We start from the raw sequence: 24,556 nt of genomic DNA on the forward strand, positions 1-24,556 counted from the left end.
AATATAATGCGTGTGAACACAGGAGCAGCCCAGGTCCATGTGACAGGCGTACATGCCAGGCAACGGTGTGGGTAACAATGTCGAAAGTTTATCAGGAGCTGTCACAGCCGTGCAGGTTTACCCACCTCTTTTTGATGAATGAGGGTAATATCACACTTAGCTGCAAGATGAATGTGTTTCGGTGGCCTGGATGATTCATATTTTGCCGGTAGAATACTGATGAAGCTGGAATCCAAAGGAGAAAGTCGTGGTCACATTTATAATATAATAGCCCAGCGATGGCACTACACAGATACCGCGGCTCTATTCCACTTATGTCTGACACAATTTGTGCGAACTATTGAGGGTGATAACATCACATCTATGTGTTCTGTCTGGGCTGTAATTCTTTACAAACTTTGCTTCTTTCATGAAAAGGAACGTTTTCATACCTGCAGCAGGAACATCTCCATAAAGTTACTGCTATTAATCGTTTTGTTTGCTCTCCTCTCATCGGGGGCCTGTTACCACAAAGATTCTCATTTATCATGTCTTGTTGAAGTTTGGCTTCATGGTCTTCAACAGATAGCAGACAGCAGTGGAAAATACGAAACCAGTTTCCTATGTAAATATCTTGGTGATGCCAAACCTTTGCTTCTACAAGCATGACATTTTCACTTTAGCCTTTTATGTTGTTGCCTCAGGCTCCGGGCTGGTTAGCTACCTGTATTAACATGATTATCAGCCAACAGTGGCTAGAGTGTATATGCCACTCCACAGCAGCAAAAAGGAGTTTGTGTAAATGCTGAGGGACTTTCAGTGTGTGATAGTCAGTTTGTGTGATCAGCCACAGGCCTAATATTTAATTCAGAAATGGCTGAGACGCGCAACAGAAAGCTTCCTTTTTTGCAATTGACGCTGCCAGTTAGATTTAATGCAGCGGAGCAATTTCCATCAGATGCCATCCACGGGAAATTAAAACTGGTAAACCTTATCAGATGACAAATGCAGCTAAAAGCTTTTTTTAATTCAGAAATGTTATGGTTGACAAAAGGCTGACACTTTTTTGAGACTGAAGTTTTTACCCTAAGTAAATTATTATTATTATTTTTTTTTTTTTACTGTTTCTTCCCTTTCTCATTAAATCTCTGAGACACAATTCTGGCGCGTGAGCGGACTGAAATTCACCCACCAGTCAAAGCACATCGGGGTCAGACCTTTCAGATTTTGTTTATTTCTTCCGACCATTTGTTCAACTTCTTCTGACCTGCATGGTTCATCAACTGATCCTCTACCTCTGTTTTTGCTCAGGAGTCACAAACACACGGACTTCTGTTAAGTGCAGAAACCATTAGTCGGTTTAATGGTTTAGTCTATTGACAAAATGAAGCCAATCAGGCAAAATGTCCAAAGCTGCACTGTGTCTGCTGCTTTCTCTTTTTCAGTGCCTCTTCAGACCGAATGAATTAGTCTGCAAACAATGAACCCTACTGACAGCACTCATTCTGTCACCACAAGGTGAACACAGATACTGGCTGGATTATCTTAAACTTTACCTCAAAAGGTGATTTTCCCTTCATTTTATTTTATTTAATAAGCTCAAAGGTTCTCTAGCTTCTTCATCAGTCCGTGGTGCTTCTGTTTGTACTTTTGTTTGTGCTTGCAGCACTGTTTGCCTTCCCATCTACCGTTATCATGTTACATAAACATTATACCAGTCAAACATCAACAGGACATCGTGAAGTAGTGCAGTAAGTGCGGTTTTGCATGTGTTTGGACAGGAAGTTAAACAAAGCAAGCAGTTTGAACACAACACCTGGAAACATTTTATGGCCTTTTTAATGTTGTAAACTAAATGACTAGTAATAATAATAATAAAAAAAATCAATAAGTTATGATAACTATGTTAAAACAATGTACAACCACGGAAGCTTTCGGTCAGTCTGACATTGCATGTGCCCTGGATAAGTACACGGTGTTTACTGAAAGAAAAAAAAAAAAAAAAAAAAGAAAGAGCTCCGATTGCTCCAGTACAGAAACAGCACAGTTTCTATGGTAAAATAAAACATCTTTGTTCAAAATGTTTAATAACAAGCATGGCAACAAACATGTCATAAGAACAATGCATGTTTAGAAAAATATATCTGCAAATGTATTTTTCAGAATACACTATACATCCACTTAACCTCTACTCGATATTAAACATTTACAATTCAGAAGTGAGAGTTTTACGGTAGAAAATAAGACGGTGAGCTCCCTCTAATTAATTCAGGATCGACTCACATCAGGAGATAGATGTAGGTAGACATTTTGGTAAAACAGGCAAACAACCTGAGATGTCCGTATTTTGTAAGTGGTCCAGTCTTTACTGATGGTTTTTCACCATTTCGACAATAAACAAACCCTTCTTTAATCACAATAGCTGTTCTTTACAAAAGAGAAGGAAGTATTACATGGACAACCTGCCATTCTGAGTCTTACTTCGTGCAGAAACCTAGGAACATTTCATAATATGACATTATCATTTGCTTGACTGTGTCTTTGGTTGTTGTTATTAATATACTGGATGCTGTGTCGTATATGAACCGATTTTAATGTTGAAAGCAGTTACATTTTGGGCCCATGCTTTCTGCTCCAGTCCTTCCTGACCGTTGAAGTCACAGTAGATACAACCTCTTATTTTAATTCAAAGCAGAAATATAATGCCAACAAAGAAGAAACTATTCAGTTTCAGCAGAAGAGGTATTGAAACAGTCAATTTGTTTGAGTAAAAGGATTTCATCTCAAAGAAGGAATGCTGGCCGTGTCCCCGAGGCTTTAGCTTGAGTCTTCGGTGCACAGACACCTTTTTTTCAGTGGAGACGCCTTCGTCGGGCTGAGTGTCTTTGAGGAAACCATCCTCACTGAGAGGAGCACAGAAGAACCTGAAGGGTCGCTCAGTATCCCGCTGGATACCCTCCTTTTCTCGGGTCAGACTCTGCACAGAGGCGCTCGCCCTGCCGCACCACGGCCTGGACCACAGAGTCTGGAGTCCTCAGCAGCTGTGTTACGTGGTTCTTCTGGGCCAGACCCTCCAGGACACTCTGGTATTGCATAGTTACACAAACATATAGTCATGTGCAGGAGTTCTGGGTGATACTGGTCTTAAATAGAATTCAATAACATTGTTTCCTACCTGTCCAGCAGCCTGTTCATATATAAAAGTCAACTTACATGAATCTGAAACTTATTCAGGACAGGTATTATATCCAATCATGGCTTTTATTTAGTGCCACCTTACAGTGAATATTTGTATTTTTACATTTGTACATTTACTGTATGCTCTCCTGAGGATCCTCTGTAATAACTCCGGGCATGATGTGTTCAGACTGAACCTCTCCAACACTTTGCTTATTGACTAATGTGCTGCTAAATGACAGGCTCAGCTGCCCTTTGAGTACGATTCCAATTAGCAAACATCAGCATGCCAACACACAGCAAGAAACACCAAGATGAGAAACATCATAACAACTTAGTATAACCCTGTTTTAACATTTAGATCAAACAACAGCGAGGCCTATAAATAGACCCATAGAGGTATTAGCAACATCAGAAGCTGTGCGGCAAGATGTTGTTTCTCACTCTAGAGCACGTCTCCGTGTGTCGCTCACCTTTTCAAAGCCCTGCTCGACCACTGTCATGTTTGGGTTAAGCTGATTGTGAACCCGCGGCTCTGTCACAGCTTTCTTTAGGTCATAGTTGAAGAACAACGAGTTCAGGATGACCTGTTTTTACCAAGAAAATGTAACATTCACACACTTGAGCATGTGGATCTACGGGATGGCGCTGCATGTGACTGTATCTGACTTACCAAGGCAGTGGCTGTGGTGATTTTTGTGCCACCAGATGCTCCTACAACCATTTTCACTTTGTTTTCTTTGTCAAAGATGATGGTAGGACACATGGAAGACAGCGGCCTCTTACCTGCAAAAGATAAACGCAATGTAGCTGCAACTGCTAAATGTTTACCTTCTAATAGTCCCTTGCAGCATCTTAAAAGCAAAAAAGGGACGTATTGCACATATTTAATATATATCTGTCAACAAAGAACATCGACTGAAATTAAGGGGCGTGATTCTCAATGGGAATTAAAGCTTTCAGAGTTTCTGACAATGACAAATATAAGCGATGTCCCTTTGGAGAAAGGGTCAACAACACATCTGTAGAACCTAATGTCATTGCAGCCACACCTGGTTGGATGAAGTTATTGGGCGATGGAGGGATTCCAAACCCATTGGTCATGTGTGGAGAGCTGAAGTCGTCCATCTCATCATTAAAGATGATCCCAGTGGCTCGTGACATGACTTTAGACCCAAAGCTGTGAAAATAAAACAGGTCTTTATAATGCTTTATTCTGTAGGAGACATTTCTACGCGCTGATATTCACAAGGTATAATGACACTGCACATCGAAGTTCAGGAGTCGTACTAGAGATTAATGGTGCTGGTGGCCGCCACCGCACTTCCATCCTCAGCTATGACTGACAGATGAGCTGTCCCGTGGTTGTCTGGGACAAAATAGTCGGGCTCGTAGTAGCTGTCTGGGTGCGTGGTGTCATCTGTAATTTTGCTCCTTATGCCATCAGCAAAGTAGTCTGAGGTCATGTTTTGGATTAGCTGAGGAGACACAAACAAGTCAGTGGAAAAGGAGAAACACAACTCTCTGATTTCGATTCTTAGGGGCTGATTCCATGTCCAAGTGTAGTATACAGTATAATGAGGTCTTACATCTGTAATATTGAGATAGCGTGGGTCCCCCAGTCTGCTTCTCTTGGCATAAGCAAAACGAAATGCCTCTACGATACGGTGGTATGTCAGAGTTTTTTCCTCTGCTGTAGAGACACTTGTATCTGTGAAGTTATACCCTGCAAAATATCCGCGGAAAAACATGTCTGGAGTAAATGAATATTATCTTAATCAAGTCTTTTCTGTCATTGCGCAAACCAACAGTGGCAGGTAATTAAACTAAAGTCAATTAACTACATGAACCAGTCCTGTAGAAATTAATCTACTGATACAGATTCCTTCAGATTCATATATGAACACATACATTGTTATCGCTCACATTAAATTAATGATACCACTTCTTGTTTTAAGCATAACTTGAATAATCTCCGCTTGAACAGATGGTTTGTTGATGGTGAATTAAATTTGGCAAGCACAAGTGAGCAGCAGCTCTGTTTTCTGCTTCCAAAACAGGCGGAGAAACATTCCCGGGACGACCTGGGGAAACCTGACATCCTTTCTTCTGCATGGCTGCACAAGCACTCAGCCAGGCTGCTCACCATCCACTATGTTCAGTATGAGTGCCAGAACAGGGCCGCTGGAGGGGGCGTCTGGGACATGCATGGTGTATTCCCCGACGTTCAGCTTCAGAGGGTTCTCATTCAGCACAGGCTGGTATTCCAACAAATCATCCAGGGTGATAATGCCACCTGGAATGAGCACAGGAGCATCAAGGGGAATGTAAAATAAGGAATAATGACACATGACTCAGAGCCATTTATTGTGGTGTTTCGAGCAAGTCGAGCGTTCTGTACTGTGCAGCTCGATTTTGATTGTATTAGTCCTTATAAAAACACAAAGACGTGCACGGACAAGAAAACCGCACAGCACCTGCCGCTTGGATGTCCTCAACGATGCGTTGTGCCAGTGTCCCATTATAAAACACGTCTGGCCCCTCCTCTGCTATTCTTTGGTATGTGTCGGCCAGCTTTGGAAATCTAACAATGTCATTTTCTTTCAGGATGTTTTTTTGAGAATCACAGAATATCTCGCTGAAAGAAGAGAAGAAAGAGCTTTACAATAGAGTAATAGAGAAAAGTAGAAATTGAACCTGTCTAACAAAGCACACGTAGAACTAAAAAACTATCCAAACAGAATAGCCAGCCAGCTATGTTGTGAATTTATTCCAAGTAAACATCAAATTTGGTCCAAATAAAAAAAAACCCCAGCCAGGATTATGAAACAGTTACCTCCAACCAAAACAACTCATATAACTTTTTGTTATAACCAGTTTTTGTGTGCCCAGTGACTGGGCCCGATGGAGTATAATATGGTAGAGATGGTATAAAAAGTGTAACCAGCTGGATAAAAGACAGAGAAGAAGCCAGTCACTTATCTGGCTGTGGGCACAAAGTGTAAAGTACTCGTAACAGACTAGGATCCAAGGTGTTGGTAGTATCTCCAGACAGCTAACAACTTTCCACTGTTTTCACACACTAAGCTAAACAGATTATATAGTCTCTAAACTACTTCTGGCTGTAGTTTCATATCTAAAATCAAATCCAGACATTAAAGCGCTACCAACTGCGTTATTTAACTCTAGGCAAAGAAGAAAGTTTTTAAGTTCACAGAGCATGTTCTTTCATACATTATTATATTACATTCAGGTATTAGAATCGCCCTCACCACATGTTGGCGTCTCCTTGAATTGAATCTTTGCTCTTGAAGATGGCATGAGCCAAAGCTTTTCCGATAGGGAAACCATCACGAGCCAGGGCAATGCTGGGCTCAAACAGCTCCTTCCAAGGCAGCCTGCCATGTCTTCTGTGTGCCATCTCATAACCACGGATTTCCCCTGGAATGGCTATGGACAATCCACCTGTCGTGTAGAAACAGCAGTACCACTACTTTGAATGTCGCAAGGTCCTTCTTCCCATCCCTTGACTAAGTGGAGTCAGCGTACCAAGAGACACTGTGAGACATCTACAGAGACATTGTGCTGCACTTCAGGATGAACTTTTTAATTTTCATGCAACCTGAAGCGGTTGCGAGGAAAGATTGTTAAGGATGACAGAAGAAGCTGCATGGAGAGACCGAGGCCGGCAAAATCTATCCCCTCTAAATCCTTCCCCAGAGTCATGTTACGTAGCTGCAGCAGAACACAACAGAGGCAGATCTGCATTAAGTGACTCTGTGCCTGGAGGAGACTCTAACAGCACACAGCTGTTTGTTACCTGTACGAGAGAGCTTGGTGTTGTTGCCAAACATGTCCTCAGTGGCATTCATGGGGGCTGTCTCCCTTGCATCGATGGTTTCCACCCTCCCTGTTGAGCAGAAAATGAGGACTGATTGATCAGTTTCATCTCACTAAGCTGGGTTGAGGATTCCTAATGTATGACGCACTCTCACCCGTGGAGGCATTGTAGATGACAAAGAAGAGCCCTCCTCCAATACCCATGCTGTGAGCGTTCAAAAGGCCAACACATAGCAAGGCAGCGATAGAAGCGTCCACGGCTGAGCCATTTTTCTTCAGAATGTCCCTGAAACACATGGGTACACTTAACGCACTAGAGAGCATGGTCGCACATCAGAATGTGCGCTGTATATCTTCTTACCTCCCTACTTCTGAACACTTTCCAGCATCGGCAGCCACGGCGGCCTTTGAGAAGAAGTAGTCTGTAGGGGGAGGCGTGTTTTTCTTCCCCAAGCCCATGAACACCCCCAGGAAGAGGCTCACAGCAGCCACCAGAAGGACCACCAGACCAGCAATCAGGGACTTCCCAACCATTTTCCTGCCCGGGAAAATCAACAAGATCCTTCAGCTCACAAACGAGTCGAGCCTTCTCCTTTAAACATTGTATGTCGTTCTCAAAATGGACCCCCGACCTTTACAAACATGACAATGTGACAGAAGATCAGAACATTTCGTTTATTTCATTTTTCTTTTTTCACTCACCTGTCGCGTATTGTTTTTCACAGCTCTTTGGATAAAATAGAAGGCAAAATAAATGCTGGTCCTTCAGCTGACTGAGTGTCAGCAGCAATGACACGGTGTTTACTTTGAGCTTAAATCGCTGCTGGTGTGTGTTGTGTCATCTTTGGTTTTCAGGTGCAGCTTAGCTCAGGTGTCACACCGTGATGCCGATGAGCAGCTTCCTGGATAATTGGCAGGCACTGCATATGCACATGTTTTTGAAACCTACAGGAAGAAGAAAATGGGTGAATGTTAAGTAGATATGGAGGAAGATAGGGATCGACAAAAGATCGACAAAAGTCCTGACTTTACATGATGTATGTTTAAGCTCTTGGGAACATTGACGTAATAAGGCTTGAAATCCTGACAAAAAACTGCACATTCAACTCTTCTCAAAACCTGAATCTGTTGTTGTTCCATCCATCATCTTTCTTTTCAAACTATCTTCAAATGACGGATGTCTCCCTTGCCCTATCTGAGGAAAACCGTTACGTTTGCCCTTCAATAACTTTCCATTTAATTCTGATATCAATCTGCCAAGCTTGCCAGAGTGAAGGTGAGAATGATCTGTTTACAGATGCAAGCAGCATTCAGCCCGGACACGGAGCTCTGTGTAATTGGCTCAGTCAGAATCTTTATCATGCTCAGTCACAGTCACGGTCTTTTTGGCTTATTCTGCAGGCCTCCTCAGACCTCCCTGAGCCTTCACCCAGTAGCACAGGTCCAAGCTGGCTTGGTGACGGTAGCTTCTCAACAGCAAAGGCCCTTCTTTGGTACCAGTGTGCACTCCTGTTTCTTGGCCACACTGATAAATCACTGCCAAAAGACCCCGTAGTCTGCTGCTACTGCTGCTACTGCTGCTGCTGCTGCTGCTGCTATGGTTGTATCTTAATCTAATCACTGCCATCCTGCTCTGGATCTCCCAGGTCCAGAGACGCCCCAAGGAAGGAGTTTTTATACAGTGCACAGAGCTGATTTATGGTGGAAGAGGACAATTACATCTCTTCGTGTTGCAGACGGCAGAAGCCTTCCTTTAATTCTGATGCTCGTGTCACTGTCTCTAGATGTGGGTGGTTTTATGAAATATCTGTTGGAGCTTGTTCATGTTTTTACCCCTCAGCTGGAGACGTGTAGGTTACATTTCGACTTTGCTAGAAGGGATACGCTCACATTTCCCTCGAATTGTTTTTTTTTTCGCAGCAAAATGGGAACGACTTGTCCATGCCTGTATGCACAACAGCAAATCAAATCACATGCTGCTGTTGTTCCTCAGCGACAGGTGATACGCAGCCTGCAGAAACACTAACAGCACGGAGAGGGCCACAAGGAGGGGGTGTCACGTGTTTTTACGGGTGGCTGCAGTCCTTTTAATAATAGAGTCTCCCCAGACAGACTCTGTCGTGTGTACTGCAATTATAAGTTAGCAACTCAGTTTTTACTTTCTTAGTAGTGATGGATGCATGTGTTTTCAGATTCCCTTAATGGTGTGATTGGTTGAAGGGCAAAAGAAAAAAAGAAAGATACATAGGTCACTAAATGTTTTATTTATTTTTTTCTTATAACACCTTAAATGTGGTTGCACATGCTCCTCACTGTTAGCATCTACCCTATGCTAACAGAGCGCCAGAACAGTATCAATGTTTCACTGCATCCTGTTGCCCCCATGCTCTGATTTGTGTCCTATGATGACAATGCTGATTTTTTCCAATCAGTATCATCAATATCTTAATACTAACAGGATACACTGTTATGTGAAGATGTTTTTATTTGACAAATATAATTCAACCATAATTAGACTATTCATTCAGGCAAATCATGATAACCTTGATGGCACCAAAAGGCTATAACTACAGATGATCTTTTACAATAAATGGTGCTCCTCATGATATGAAAACCAGACATCACCTGTAAGAACTGTCCTAAGCTCCTGACATCTTAATGGCTATCTCTGACCATTGCCAAGGTTCAAATGTTCAAAAAAATAAAAAAATAAAAAATGCCTCACATGTTTCAAAATCTCAGGAAGGATGTGTAACCTGCACATGATGCAGAAATTAATTAATTTGTAGGCTTTGCTTAGAGAATGAGGAATCTTACAAGATAAATCAGTGGCGTGGATATGAAACATTAAATTAAGGGCACCACTAGGTCATAATCACAACCTCTAGGAACATTTGCAGAATGGTCAGTCCAGGGATAAAGTGCAGCCAAGGGAAATGATTATTAGAGAAAGGATCAACTTTTGTGCTCCACTAAACAAGGGTAAGCCTGAATCATACCAGAAAATAGGGTCAAATCAGGATCAACGTCTATAAAGCCACAATGATGGGACTACAAATAGAAAGAGTGTGGAGGGGAGGGGGTGAAATAAATATGAGCCCCCCCTCTGTAGGTTCTTGGAACAAGAAACTGATCCATGTGACATGAAGGTGCGCAGGGACATGAATGTTTGTCAAAGAATGACAGTGATTTAGCGACTACAAACATGATGTGGCAGCTCATGCAACATCTGACACCATGAATGCCCAAAGAGGAGTTCATATTTACACTGGGCCATTGGCTAAGCACATACTTGGCCAGCTGGAGAGAAAACTTTTAGCTCTTTTGGAGCGATATATCTAAAAACACCCCCCTGAATACTCAGAAAGGACCTGAAACTTGGATATTCAGAGGGCTTTTTAAAGTCATGCATGTTTTCCTTAGATAGGCTAGTTATTAAATATGACACTGATATCACTGAATATTGTTATTCTCCCTTGTAGCTGCGGGAGCCTGGGAGGAGAGGCGCGCAGCAGGCAGCAGATGCTGCGATTGGTCGGACGCTCCACGTTGCACAAATCTAAACAGGAGCGTAAAGCAGAGACGCCCGGAGGATGAAGCAGCCGGAGCATCCTCTTCATCCGAGCCGGGCACACGTAGCCGGAGGTGGGTGAAAAAAAAAAACAAAAACAACAAAAAAACAAAAAACCAAAGATAAAACAGCAGTGCGTGACGAGTGCAAGGGAGAATACTGATGAATTAGAGTTCACTGTTATTGTGTATTTCTGCATCGCACCCCTAGTCTGCTGACAGCCAGGCGGCAACGCAGCGCCAGACAACACGGCGCTGTTTTCTTCCATCCACTGAGGAGCATCTGCTGGCTGAAAAACTGGTACTCATCATGGGCTTGTCTTGTCTTTGGTAATACTGTCCGAGCAGCAACGCAACACGCCGCCTGCATCTGCAGAAAAACAACACCATGGGTTCCAGACTGAGCAGGCAGAGCAGCCTGGACAATGAGAATTTCTCCAAAAAGCGACGCAAGCTTCTAGACAGCGGTGGAGAGAGCGACAGGGGCAGTCGGGGCGGCGGGGACTTTCTGTTTGCGCTGATGCTGAAATCAGACAAACTGCCTGGGATGCTGCGGAGGACTAACCACAGTCCGTACATGAGGCGAGTCGCGTGGATCAAGGAGATACAGAAGCTGCTCCGTGACCGCAGAATAGAGCAAGCAACCGACGTGCTCAAATTACTGAGGAAGGTAAGAAGAAACTGCACGAAGCACGATCAAGTGTTTGCATACAGTATGTGCCTGCTTTGACGCTGATGCCTCCATACACATTTCCTCCTCCTCCCCGCCAACACATGGAAAAGAAGCATGGACTGTTCATGTGCGTGAATTCATATGTTTCATATGTTGTGTGCACTATGCATGTTTCAAAATTATGCAGTGCCACAGGTGCCTCAGTCTTCCCCTGCAGGATGTGCTCAAGCCCCCCTCTTCTTCTTCTGACCTTTGACCCCATCCCAGCTCATCCCTTCTTTTCCCCTTAAGGTGACTCTACATGTGTGGCCTCACTTCCTCCTCCTGGAGCGTTTGTTTTCATAGAAAGTAGGCCACTCATAGAGCCTTGTACCCGTGACACACTGTTTAACTGTGACTCACCACTCTCACTGTGGGTAAACGTGCACCGTGATGACAGACGTAAAATAATTACCTGCAAATGAGGAAATGGTCCAACTATGTGCTGTGTATCATTGCATTATGTTCACTGTCTCTGGATGTTGGATGGGATCTGGACATTTCCACAACCCCTGCACACGAATAAAACCCCATCGCCTCTACATCTGTCCTTGTTTCCTCCTCTATAGCCAGAATTTCACCTCCTCTTTGGCCGTTTTCTAATGCTCCCATTAGAAAGACCTGCCTGCTCCATCTCTCCCCACTGTTAATGTCTCTCCGTGTGTGTGTGTGTGTGCGTGTGTAATGGCCTGTGCTCTGGCAGCAACAATGTTAGCCCTGAAGTCCTGTGTTCCCCAGTACAAAATATTCTTCATCTCCAAAAGGTTTTTATAGTGCTTTCTTCAGTGTGCACAGACATTTCCTATCTTCCTTGACCGATGAAATTCTTTAAATAAATTGAAATTGTAAATGTCACTCAGGCCCAAATCACTGAAGTTTTCATCTTATTCTTTATCCTCTAAACAAAGTAATTGGTGAACCTGACATGGTCATTTAGCATTCGTTGCAATGAACTGGAGGCAATTTTTGCTCTCCCGGTATAATAGCTACTAGAAGGCATTGCAGTCATGATCTAGAATATGCTGCACTCAACTACACTACTGGGTAAATTGCGTTAGCTCTTAATTAGAGGTTTGCTTTCAGAGCCGCTTCTCACCTGCCGTGGCATATGCAGCTTTGAAGCACACGCGAAAGACTATGTAGGTGCATCGAAGATGTGACAGTATCCCCGGTGATCTCATTTGTTTTTTGCCCTCTGGGACCTCCTCTGTCTTTTAGCTGTCAAGCAATCCAGTGTTAATTACTCTGAAGCCTTGACACGGGAGAGAGTGGAACCTCCTTAATCAAGCCAAGGAGATAAACTGGCCAGGCTAGGCTCCATGACAGCCACATCTCTGGAGACACGGACTCACTTCCTGTAAATGAGCTCTACTTTTATTAAACGAGCCTTCCTTTATCTTTACTTGCAGCGTTGCAAGCAGGCAGATGTCTGAGAGATTCTGCTCTCAGAATTTAAAAGGTGTTTGTGACAAAGTTAATTGGTTTGTAACTGCGAGCTCTGCTCCAGATACGAAGAAGATCTGAAGCTTTGCTGCAGAAGTGGGAAGGATTCATGGCTTTGTGTCACGCTCGCACATGACAGTTGATCGTGTCTAAACACAGAATGGAGATATTTTTATACCTTGTTTCTCAGTAAGGCAGCCCCCCTCCCGCCCCTCCTCCTCAGTCTGTGTTTACCGTTGCCCTTGTTAAAAGGGGAGCCAGAAATACAAAGCTGCCAACCTCCCACTCGAACTGTCTATTACAATCAATGCTGATTGTGTTTGAGAAGAAAAATGCGGATGCGCCTTTGTGTGCGCGCGCAGGTGTGTGCACAATGTATGCAGTGTCTCAAAAGCCGTCTCCTCTCATTAAAGTTGCATGCTGCACAGACGCTCGCCATAGTAGCGTGCCTCATTTGAATCTTGAGCTCAGACACGTCGATGAAGGCGAGTACAGTTCAGTACACATGGCTGCTGAATGCTGCTCGTCTCTCAATGCGCGTCTCTTTTTTAGTTGGGTTGATTTGGTTTTGCTGCAGTTGTGTTTGGACCCGGCAGGTCTGTGAGTAAGCTGCGATGACAGCTGTCAGTTCTGGTGGATGCATTTATGTGAAAAGAAGTGTAACATTTTGATATGACACCGCCACATTTAAGAGGTGAAGAAACGCCATAAGAAGCTATAAGCAGTTATATAAATGTCATTTGAAATAACATGCGGCTGAGTTTTTCCAGGAGAGGTCTGAAAGGTCGAGGATGGTGGATGTGGATGTATAGTGTTTACATCAGATCAGATGAAATCAGACTTGTGACATGTTGGAATATGTACCGTGCCTCGGTGCCATGAAGGCGTCATTATTTATACTAAAACAGAACTCCCAGTGACTTCCTCTTGATCTTGCCTCCCTACGGTGGATGAAAACGCTTCTGTCTCTTTTAATGAATATTTAAAATAAAACCCTTCTTTTATTTAAGTCGTGATGCCCTTAATACAGCAGGGAACCTTTCATTCTGTGATGCTTTTTGCCACACTACAGCTACACTGTCACTGTAGAGTATTAATGGTTTCAACTCCATCCTACTGTGTTTATGATTCCTCTTATCCTTTCTTCTTTGGTAGGATCTGGGTTTGGAAGGCACCTCACTCAACGACATCTTGTACAAAAACGCCGCCTTCCTCAATCTAGTGGACCCAATCTCACATGAACTGCTGCTCAGCCTGGCCCGAGAGATGCAGTGTCCCAAGAAGGTCAGTTACACGCGACATTTTTCTTCTTTGATGGAGCATCTACAAAAATCCGCCCCGACATTAGCGTTCTGCATGAGGAAAAATACAAAATAACATTCCCTTTTGATTTCCATTTGTGATGTAATGGGTTCACCAGTTCAACTGAAAAATAATCTCGGCTTACATTTCTACAGACGGGTGATCAAAAAAACACGTGCGGACATGTTTGAGGAGCTAGAAAGAGGATTCATTCAGGTTGAATCGTGGAAAACTGCTTGCTGCAGCTGTTAATATCAGCAAGTGATAAACCTCAGATAGTCAGGTTTAATGGTGCAGAGTATACGGTGTGTGGTCCTCACATACGGTATAACTCTGTTTGATCTTCAAACCGTGAATAGTGACTTATTTTGATGTAGAAAAAAGCCACCAGCAGCTACAATATGGCACGGCTAATGAACTGCAGCTACTAGTGTTTTCCCGCGTATGTGTTGAATCTCGCCTCTCCCGTGTTCTTCCTGCGTTTCTCCCACTGCTGCGTGTTGGTCCTGATTACATTTTCTCGCTCGAGAACAGCACAGCTAAATTGCGTTTTGTTCCAGAGTAGGTCAGAGCTTCGATAGGAGCAACAATTTCCTTTTCTGTTCAGGTGAAAGTTGTTGCTGCTGCAACTGCTGAAACGTTCTTTGAAAGTGAATGAAACTTTGCAGGTTTTAAAACCCGGTAATACTGTATTAGCGATATATTGTTTTGTAAAGATGTTTTCTCTTGCACACACAAGCAGAACATATCATATTGAAAGGTGCTGCTTCACTGCTGCCAGTCCCTTTGTTCTCTGTACCATTAGCCGCTCTCTTTCTGCTCTCTTCTGCAGGATGCGGACACTATAAAGTCTTCTGACAAGATTTGCCGACAGCTAATCTATCACCTGACCCCGCACTCAAAGTGGTTGAGGCAGAGCATGTCCAGACGGAAATCCCAGGCCTGGTAAGCCTTTCTGTCCGGACATTCAGTCTGTAATAAATCGACAGCGTCACGAAACGGAGAACAGCGTCGGGTTCCATGTCGAGGATTAGAGATTTCCATATTTCCCGCTGACTTTGAAATAGGACAGAGCTGGTCACCGGTTGACCTGACAGGAATCTCTTGGTAACTAGGGATGTCCTGGTCAGTATCAGGGCTGATCCAGGCATTTTTAAGATAATCAAATTGGATCCATATAGGGCTTCAGCCCAGCTTGATCATTTGTAGTTATTTGTAGTGTACCATAAACCAAGACCAAGTCCTTGTCCAAACATCTTACTCCTCTTTGTTACGTATAGCAACGAGAAGACAACTTCTTCTTCTGTTTTCATAGCGGGTGGCTAGCGTCAAAACAAAGTTGCCTAGTCAAAATCATGTGCCTAAACATCTCTGCTGTGTTGTTGATGTAGCAGTGAACTCTAATTCATCAGTATTCTGTTAAGTCAGTCAGACAAAAAATTGTTAATTATGCAATGTGCCTAGTGAGGTGTTAGCAGGAGGTCATCATTCAGTACCACCAACTCCATTCACCACCAAATAATACCGTACCAAAAAAGTACGGTCAAGCTGCACTGACACTGAATGCTGCGTTTAAAAAAGACAAAGGTTTCCTATAGACAGTGTCAAGTGAAAAATATTGCAGAGAGGGTTATGGAGTTGGTCCGGTTCATTTCTGTGATACAGAACACAGGTTTTCTGGAGCCAATGTACGAGCGACCCTCTCCTCCCTACATTAGCTTTGAAAGGCTGTTTATAGTATTTAATACAGTCGCACAGTTAATATATGGTCTAGGAGAATATGTAAGAAAATAAAAGCCTTTATGAATCTCCATGGAAGGCAATTTGAGTACTTAATATGGATCGGACTCAGATTGGTCTTACTGTATGTTAAAAGCTCAGTATTTAACCAGCGTTCCCTATGGTAACCACAGCTGTTAGTCGTATGTCCTCATAGGGAGCGTGTTTTGCTTCTGGGTTTTTACTCTCAATTAAAAGGTGGCAACTAATATTTTCATCTGTTTGCTTAATGAAAGCTGGGAGGGTTATGTAAAAATATAACTGTGCTTACTTTGATGAAAGAGCGGATTGCTTTTGATGTGTAAATGATGAATAGAGGATTAGTAGATTGTGCACAGACAGAGTTTTTGTGTGCCTAGTTGTTGCTTGGTAATCTTATCCATGAAAAGAAAAGGGGTTATCATAGTTCTTTCTCTTGTAATTGCTTATTCTACAGCCGGCTAGCCACTGCAAATAATGCATTCGTATTCCAGAAATGAAAATGATTGGACTGAGAGGGAGACCATGCGAGCACATTGAGATCAGACAGGTTCATTATGTCTCCATCGCAGGTATCAACACACAGAATCGGAGGAAAAGCTAAGGCATATTCACAGGGATCTGGAGGGCCAGATGCTTCACTGAGCTGTACAAGAAAGGCTTTGTTGTGCTAGACGACGTTTAGTTTAGTTAGATATAACTGACACAGACAGCATCTCTGCACATTTTCAGATATATGATCTTTAAATTCCTATAGCTCAAATGTTTTTTTTTCTATTTTGACATGTTTCTGGTTTCATAAAGCTACAGAGAGACAGGCTGACACTGACTGAGACAGCAAGAGCAACATAAATCATTAAAACAAAAATCCACCCTAAAACAGAATATTAATACAGTGTGCACTGGGAGCCCTGACAGCTTCACCTGCTGTTGTGTTCATGGGAACAAATTCCCGTCGAAGCCTGAAAGAGACGAGACAGGGCCAGTCTGCTGCCGACTGTGAACAAGACTCCGCCGACAGATCCTATGCATGGAGATATTGTTTTCTGGTAACAGTTTTATAAAAACTGACAAGTAATATTCTAAATTCTGACAGAAATGATGCCAAGCTGAGTAGTAACACGTTCTGTGCTTATTTATGTTTGTTAAAAAAACACATTGACATTTTGGAACCTTGTCTTGTCTGAAGTAATGCATCATGTCCGCATGGTCAGTGTGAATATGTTAATCTGCAGCCGTCAGACAGTTTAGCTTAGTGTTAATACTGAGAATAGACAGAGCAGTTTGCCCGTCTCTGTGTGAAGGTGACCAAACCTGCCTATCTGCAGCTGTAAAGCTCACTGACTAATGTGTTAGAGCTCATTTAGGAGATATAAAAAAAAGATCTGGGCAGCAAATTTGTTTCTTTTTTTTTGTTTTACCTACAGATAATGCCAGGAGAACTTTGTGCATTTATTTGGTGTTTAAATAATGAGAAACCCTAGCTCCCAGCTGGACAAATTCACTTGACGGCCCCTTCACTCCAACCTGCAATAACAACTTGGAAAGTCTAACCATCTTGTTTTATGTGCAGATATAGGATGGGCGTAAGGAATCGTAGTGCTTGGAAAATGTTACAATTTTCTCACTGGCAGGCTGCACGTCCGTCTCTATACGAACGGCATACTTTAGAGCAAATACAGACTTTTTTTGTTTTGCTTTTTTTTTACGATTAACATGCAATATAGGAATTTCCACATGAACTCACCAAAGTCAGAAAAATGACTTTCCAGTTGGAGAAATGAGACCATGTGAGCTCTGACTGGTGTCCAGTCTTTATGTTACGTTAATCATCTCATGGCCGTCGCTTCATAATACCACTTAGACATGTGAGCAGAGTTTTCAAAATGCCAAAATATTCCATTGTCAAATAAGGACTTAACTGCCACCTCGGCAAGAAAAGCATGCTGTAATCATCAATTTAGGGTGGATTTCACCTCCCTTTAGCCTCCATCTTTGTTCAGCTGCCGGAAAACCGCCCTCATCCACGCAACAATTCCAGCTCTGTGAGGTTTCTCTCTACTCGGAGGAAACAGAAGCAGCTCAGTCCGTTTTAATTCCACTGTTGTTCATCCCTTCATTATCCAGCATTAGCACTGTACACCGGCCGCTCTTAATACCCTACGCAATTTTCTGACTGAAATGCCACACTGAATTAATACCTGGATCTCACTAATCCTGTTAAGCTAACTAACTAGTTTATTTGAGTTTGGCAACAAATATATGGTACTCTATTCTCTCTTTTTCTCTCCACATTTCATGATTGAGGCAGTGACCCAGAAATGCTGCTGAGGCGTTCTCACCTTAAGGGGAGTTTCATTGAGCGTAAAAACTGCCAACACTTTGGTGACCTTTTTTTGTGTACGGTGTTAACACGTCTGTTCCATCAGCCTCATTCGACCTCACACTCACCTGAAGTAAAACAAAAAACCAAGAGTGAAGTTTATGTGTAGGAACTGTCTTTATCGTTTAGTGAGATTGAATTCCATGCAGCATGAAGGACAATGCAATGGTGACTCTGTGTGTGTGTGTGTGTGTGTGTGTGTGTGTGTGTGTGCATGTGTGGGTGTGATTTCTATCTATAATTTGCAGTAGTGCACACTCCTCTATATGCTCTTATGAACAGAACACAGCGGAAAATGAATTGAAAGTATTCGTCATGGAAAGGAGCAGATGTGATTTGACTGCTCATCTCATGCAGATGTACTTCACCCATCAAAGGACTGAGATAAATTATAGAGCAAAGTTTCAACATAAATGACTCTGCAAAAAAAAAAAAAAAAGGAGAAAAAGAAAAAGAAAAGATGCCGTAACTGCCCAGGGGAGTGCTAAAGTGAAATTGAACGTCTGGAAGATGGGTTTTTTATGATGGCCCCTTTTAACCATTAACAGGTCGTCGCATTCATTTAAACAGAATTGAAATGCATCATTTTTCTTATTTTTTAAAACATATTTTCAACACATCTCAGCTCGCATCATCTCAATTCAAAGACTGTCATTATATCAAAGCACTGGAGGCTGATGAGCCATGTGGAGACAAGAGGAGCACTCTGCCTCTTGTGTTTGAGTGGGAATACTTAATAAAAGGGTTCATTATAAAATCTAAATTTAATTGATTACTTAATTGCGTAATGGGTGTTTATTGGATCACTTGATTGTGATGTAGTTTGGTAAGCACTGTAAAATATTGATGATATTGAATATTGATTTATGCTAGCACTGGATTCAGTTTATTAGACCTCATGCAAACAGGAATTACTTTTTCTCCGCCTGCTTCTTTAAACTTCTATTCAGCAACTGGTGACAAATGTGATTTGACTCATTATCAAGACATCTCCGCACCTTTTTTTTTTTTTTTAGATTTCTCACCTATAAACCATTGTCGGTTTTATATTGGATATAAAAAAAAAAACACCTCCACAAAGTTAATAGTGACACACTCATATTTTCTGGTATCAGATTAATAAGGAGGAAGGATGAATGAGACTTCCAGAGAGGACATGCGACACATCAGTTTTTTGTGCCTCCTCAAAACCTATTCACACCTGCAGGGGAGCCTCTGTCGTGGCCATTAGGACTTTTGTGTCTCTGGGGAAGATGAGGTTTCTGTCACATAAAAGGCTTCCAGGACCAAACAATAGAGAAAGGGAGGACTGTGACTCACAAGACTCTAACAGCGGTGCAGCAGCCTTGACAAATGGCCCTTTTCTGATAGATTTTATTCTCAACAGCAGGTTAAACTTATTAAGCCTTATCTTATACTTATTTTTTTTTCTATTAATACAAATCTTTCTGCTCATCAACCCATCACCTGCTGTGAAAAGGAGGCAGCAAAGGCCCCTGAGGGCACATGCATTTTCAACGTGACCAAAAAAAAAAAAAAACTACTTCAAAACATCACAAGTGACAGGTACTGCAGTGGATGTCACAGTAAGTCACGGGGCGCCCAAGGATGTTTTAATTCACTCTGACACAGAATCAGCGTTACAGGCCACTTCTGTAACAGCTCAAGTTAAACACACCGTGGCCTCCTGAAGCGGGGCGAGGGACAGAGATGGACACCAGTAAAAGGGACTGACTGAAAACAAAGGGCCAAGCGACTGTGTACTGAATGTGATGCAGAAGTATTCTTCAGCTGCAACGTAACGTAGTAGCTAATAGTAGCTAATGCTACTTAAAGGGCTCATTTATGTTCAGATTCAGCGTCAAGTCCTCATTGTATTACTTGTATTAGTCAACAAAACAGACAGATATCCTGCACAGAATAATCTGTACTCCTGCAGTGAATAAACCTCCCTACTATGACTGACTTTGGCTTTATTAATCATTACATGGAACAAAACTGCAGATAAAACTAGAACACAGACTTTCCCCTGCACTTGGAGTGTGATTTTAAAGGTAAAAATAAAATGGACAGGACTGATGACACTTTTAAGGGTACAAAATATTTACTAACATATACAAAATAGTACTTGACTCATGGTGATTAAAGCGAGATATATTGTGAATATGTTGCACGCATCAATCAAGTTAGCGTGAGTTCATGAGAATAATGAGTACTAGTGGACCATCATTTAATAATTCACCGTTACTCCATGTAATAATTTAAATGCCAGTGAAGATAGAAGATTTACAATTATATAGTGTACAATAGGTGCCGGATGTCTTCTTTGTTAAAATCTGTGGTGTAAGGTACATCTGCTCAAGTCCTGTGTAGTATTTTCATTTTCTTCTTCTATATACTTTAACTCAACTATGTTTTAGAGGGACCACAATGGTTGCTATAACGAGTACACAGTGTTAGAACACTTACACAAGGTTAAAAACCAGCGGCGTTCAAACCTGGTGTGTAATTAGGGTCACATGTCAGATTAGCAGCTCCACCAACTATTGACATTTGTCTCTCAGTCTCTCACGTGGTTATATTTCAATAAAAGTTACAATGCAGCATAAAGAAAAGATACAAAAACTTAGGACACTGTTGTCGAGCTCAGCTTATGAAACTATATGTGAAGCAGTTTAAACCAGCTCCAGCTCCTGCAGCTACAGCAGTAACAGGCTGTGTCTGATGCTTCAGAATGACATATAATACCATCAGCCGCAGGGACCAAACCAGTTTACAATATTTAACTGATGCTTCATTAAGTGTCCACATGACTTCATCTTTAATTAATGGCAGGAATTCATTGTACATTTTGCAGTAATATACTACTTTTATGTACTGCTTCTACCATACAGAGATACACTCTGCGGCACTTACAAATAAATGCAGACACAAAAAAACCCTCATCATATTTGATCAACTGATCATATAATCAACAGGCATCTCTTTTTTTTCTTGTCTTATAAATAAAGCATCCAAGGATCTACTATTAGATTTTCATCTCCTAAAATGTGCTATAAGGAGCTCATGTGCTCCTGGCCCTCCGAGCTTTAAGCTCAAGCTGCTGGTTCATTGGGATGTTTTGGCTTCTGTGTTAACACTAGTAAATCCCCACATGCTGGAGTCTCTGTGTCAGCCTTCCGCTCCAAGCTGGACCAGTCACCCCTCATTTATACAACACAGGAAGCACAACATAAAACCACGGCCTTGTTCCCAAGTCACACTTAGAGGACTCACACGTCACCCTCCAGCTAAAACCTCTATTAATTTAGGTGTTTTTCGTGATAAAGTGTCATCTGGTTAACCCCGCTCTCTTTCTCTTCATGTTCCCAGTCTCAAGACAACTCTGCAGAAAAAGCTGTCCAGTGAATCTGTCGACTTGTCCGGTATCCCTCTGTCCAGCCGTGATGTCCGTCAAGTTGCCTACTACCTCCAAAACAACAGAGACACTGTGGTGGCTGTGGACATCAGCTTCACTGAGCTCCAAGATGAGAACCTGAAGTTTCTACTGCCTCTTCTGGCCTCGCTGCCCAAACTCAGCACCCTGGCTCTCAACGGTAACCGGCTCACCCTGGCTATACTCAAAGACCTCACAGAGATGCTCAAGGACCCCAAGATGTTCTCCAGCCTGGCCTGGATTGACCTCGGCAATAATGTGGACATTTTTACCATGCCTCAGCCGCTGCTAGTTGCACTGCGTCGCCGTTGTAGCCTAAAGAGCAGCTTGCCCACCATCTACGAGTACACGGAGGGCCAACCCTACTGCTACCACCTGGAGACTTCCATAGAAGAGCCCAGCCACTACGAGGAGGAAGAGGAGGAGGAAGAGGAGGTGGAGGATGACGAGGATGATGTGGCGAACAAATTTGAGCTGGAGCCGTGGGGATTAGGGCAGAAGCAGCTCTCTAAGGACTTCACCCTTCACTACTGTGAAAGGTGATGGGTCTTATCTCTCTGAGGCTCTTTCAGCTGTGGTTGAAATGATGTCCCACAGCACTCCGTTACTTCCTTCGCCTTCCTGCCCTCACACCACGAGCCCAGTCACCCTTTGAGGCATGAGGGAGACCACTGCCTACATTGTGAACTTCGCGTCCTGACACGGCTAGCAAGCTATTCCTAACCATCTCTGAGTTAATCCAGACAAGATAGTGACAATGAAGTGACGGCCACGACGGCGGACTTACTGTGTTGGTGGATGGTGCTCTTGGGAGCAAGGTGCGGTTTCATTGGAGGGGGGCTGGAAGAGTTAATGACCCAGGGCTCCCTCTCTCTTTCTTCCTCTCTATCCCCTCTCTCTCTCTCTCTCTCTCCCTCTCTCTCTCTCTGTGTGACAGTGGCAGCTGAGGAGCCAATCTCAAGGAGATTTAGATCAGTCAGTCGGATGGAGGTGCAGCATCCCTGCGGTAGCTGAAGTGAACCTCGAGTTAGTTTGGAAACAGTGGGTCCCAGTGGGTTCTCTACCAGGACTGAGACTATCTCTGGCAGGCAGGGCCTAGCTCCACATTGTGTGTTCTCTGTTAATCTCTCAACAAAAGCTATGACACAAGTTCAACAGACTATACAGCCGACGACCCATCACGTGACGCCGGCAAAACTGCTAGGTCGACTTTTTGCGTTTTCCCCCCCTTTCCAAATGTCCACTTGTGAATACCCACGCAGCGCTTGTGTAGATGTAAATGAGGACACAAAACATGGCTCTGTTGTGTTTCCACGGGCTATTTTTGTGCACTTTGGTGAACAAAGCAATCTTAGAAGACAACAGGTAGGACTTAACAATGGGTAGCTGTCACTGATTGTTTTTGTATTTGCCTAAATGCTGATATTCACCTCTTTGTAATTACTGAGCTGTTGTAGTCATCACCACAGTGTTTCTGTGCATTTATGACACTACAGCCAACTGCTAATATGGGCCACTGAGTCAGAGCAGTGCCCAAACTGCCCTTCCTACTGCCGTTCGTCTCTACAGATACGTCGTCATTGCCATTTATTGATGCAGTACCTCAGTGGCCCCGTGTTTGTTATGAGAAACAGCCACGACTGTTATCTATGGGTTATAATCCATCTACGGTAGCACATAATATTTCAATTAGACTGAGCAAACACAACACTGCACTTTAAGGCACTTTTCTTTTGATATTTTAGTTCCACCATAGAATATACTCTGTGTTTATAACTACACATATTTGCAAATCAGAAGCTGAAAGTATCCAGTACCTCTTTAGGTTGTAACGATGACCAAATGGCTCATGATTGTTAGAAGGGATCATTAAAAACACAATATATATAATAAATGTTTAATGTGTGTTATATGTGTTTGTAACAGTTCGGTGTCTAATTGCTGTTGTAATTATTTGTGTCATTGTTTTGGTGTTTTGTCTCTTGTCTGACTCAGTAATTCTAATAATGAGCTCTCCCGCTGTAAGCATGAGCGGTAAACAACAAGGGGACACGGCTGATAGGATTACGCAATAAAACAGAAAATAGTGCAGTGAATGTAATTTACAGTGAAAGCGGGCACCAATTTATGTCAAATTGGTTTGTAGTTTATGTCACATGTGTCAATGTCAATTTTTTCCTTGCTGTAACCTGTGTGTATTTGTCCCATTCCAAACACTGACTGCCAATTAAAAAAGCCGATTCAAACCAAGAAGCGGTGTCTGCTTTTATCATGGCTATCTCTACAATTTAAAAAAAAATCGGTTGCAAAAGCAAGGTCAACCTGCGGCTGCCCTCGGAAACAAACAGAAGGTTTATTTATGCAGATTAGTCTACAAACGGGCCAATAAAAGAAATCAGCTCGGGTCATGCTGTCTGGGATTGTTGGAGTGTTTTGCCCGTTCCTGAGCCAGAGGATCATCTGCGTCCCTGTGTGCTGCCTGAGCTGCCGCCGTTTGCCAGGGAGAGGCAGGGTGGTCGTCGCATGAGGCCCTATCCGTGATCCTCTCCTGGCAACCTTTTGTTCCTGCTGCCAGACATGGTAATGTGGCATTTGCAACAGGTGGCTCCTATAAGGTCAGGGCACAGTGTGACTGTCACACCCCCTGAGGTCCAACTACCATGTGACAGGGCAACTGAGCCCACCCTAAAAATCACCAGGAGCTTATCATCTGACCTTTTCCTTTCAGGATTGATTTATTTTCCCTGTAATATAACCGTTTCCTCCATGCTGATTGCGTGCTATGGGCCTTTCAGCAGACACAAACTTTCACTGAGAAATCTGCTCTCCTGTTTGTGTTTGATCTGATTATCTTGCTCCAGCTGCTGCATGCTCTGGCACAAAAATAAAAAATAATTTATGTAAAACAGCACCCAGAAGTGTTCAGAATACATTATGGCACAGCAGTGGATTTACA

The 24,556-nt window shown here is 42.8% G+C and overlaps 2 protein-coding genes across 2 annotated transcripts; one reads left to right on the plus strand and one right to left on the minus strand.

The window, feature by feature from the left end:
- Nucleotides 1-102: 102 nt before the first annotated feature.
- On the minus strand, nucleotides 103-7,530 carry ggt1a (gamma-glutamyltransferase 1a). The gene is made up of 12 exons (XM_047592965.1): nucleotides 7,358-7,530; nucleotides 7,152-7,282; nucleotides 6,977-7,066; nucleotides 6,429-6,621; nucleotides 5,634-5,794; nucleotides 5,303-5,452; nucleotides 4,746-4,882; nucleotides 4,447-4,634; nucleotides 4,209-4,336; nucleotides 3,830-3,942; nucleotides 3,630-3,743; nucleotides 103-3,062 (listed from the first exon to the last, which is right to left on the minus strand). The coding sequence occupies exons 1-12, from the start codon at nucleotides 7,528-7,530 to the stop codon at nucleotides 2,916-2,918; spliced, it is 1,725 nt and encodes a 574-aa protein (XP_047448921.1). The 3' UTR covers nucleotides 103-2,915.
- Nucleotides 7,531-10,357: 2,827 nt separating this feature from the next.
- On the plus strand, nucleotides 10,358-23,850 carry lrrc75ba (leucine rich repeat containing 75Ba). Its single transcript, XM_047593052.1, has 5 exons — nucleotides 10,358-10,641; nucleotides 10,778-11,236; nucleotides 13,877-14,005; nucleotides 14,856-14,968; nucleotides 21,537-23,850. Exons 2-5 carry the CDS (start codon nucleotides 10,955-10,957, stop codon nucleotides 22,141-22,143), a joined length of 1,131 nt encoding a protein of 376 aa, XP_047449008.1. The 5' UTR covers nucleotides 10,358-10,641; nucleotides 10,778-10,954; the 3' UTR covers nucleotides 22,144-23,850.
- Nucleotides 23,851-24,556: the final 706 nt, after the last annotated feature.

This window comes from Mugil cephalus, chromosome 8 (genome assembly GCF_022458985.1).
Source record: "Mugil cephalus isolate CIBA_MC_2020 chromosome 8, CIBA_Mcephalus_1.1, whole genome shotgun sequence".
In the NCBI taxonomy this organism is placed as follows: domain Eukaryota; kingdom Metazoa; phylum Chordata; class Actinopteri; order Mugiliformes; family Mugilidae; genus Mugil; species Mugil cephalus.

What these genes read in the sequence shown, in the direction of transcription:
- lrrc75ba (XM_047593052.1), top strand. Translation starts at nt 10,955, where the DNA reads ATGGGTTCCAGACTGAGCAGGCAGAGCAGCCTGGACAATGAGAATTTC. An exon ending in TGCTCAAATTACTGAGGAAG is followed by an intron (nt 11,237 to 13,876) that starts GTAAGAAGAAAC and finishes CTTCTTTGGTAG; the next exon opens with GATCTGGGTTTGGAAGGCAC. An exon ending in AGATGCAGTGTCCCAAGAAG is followed by an intron (nt 14,006 to 14,855) that starts GTCAGTTACACG and finishes TCTCTTCTGCAG; the next exon opens with GATGCGGACACTATAAAGTC.
- ggt1a (XM_047592965.1), bottom strand. Translation starts at nt 7,530, where the DNA reads ATGGTTGGGAAGTCCCTGATTGCTGGTCTGGTGGTCCTTCTGGTGGCT. An exon ending in CAATAACTTCATCCAACCAG is followed by an intron (nt 3,943 to 4,208) that starts GTGTGGCTGCAA and finishes TATCTTTTGCAG; the next exon opens with GTAAGAGGCCGCTGTCTTCC. An exon ending in TCACCACAGCCACTGCCTTG is followed by an intron (nt 3,744 to 3,829) that starts GTAAGTCAGATA and finishes TGGTAAAAACAG; the next exon opens with GTCATCCTGAACTCGTTGTT.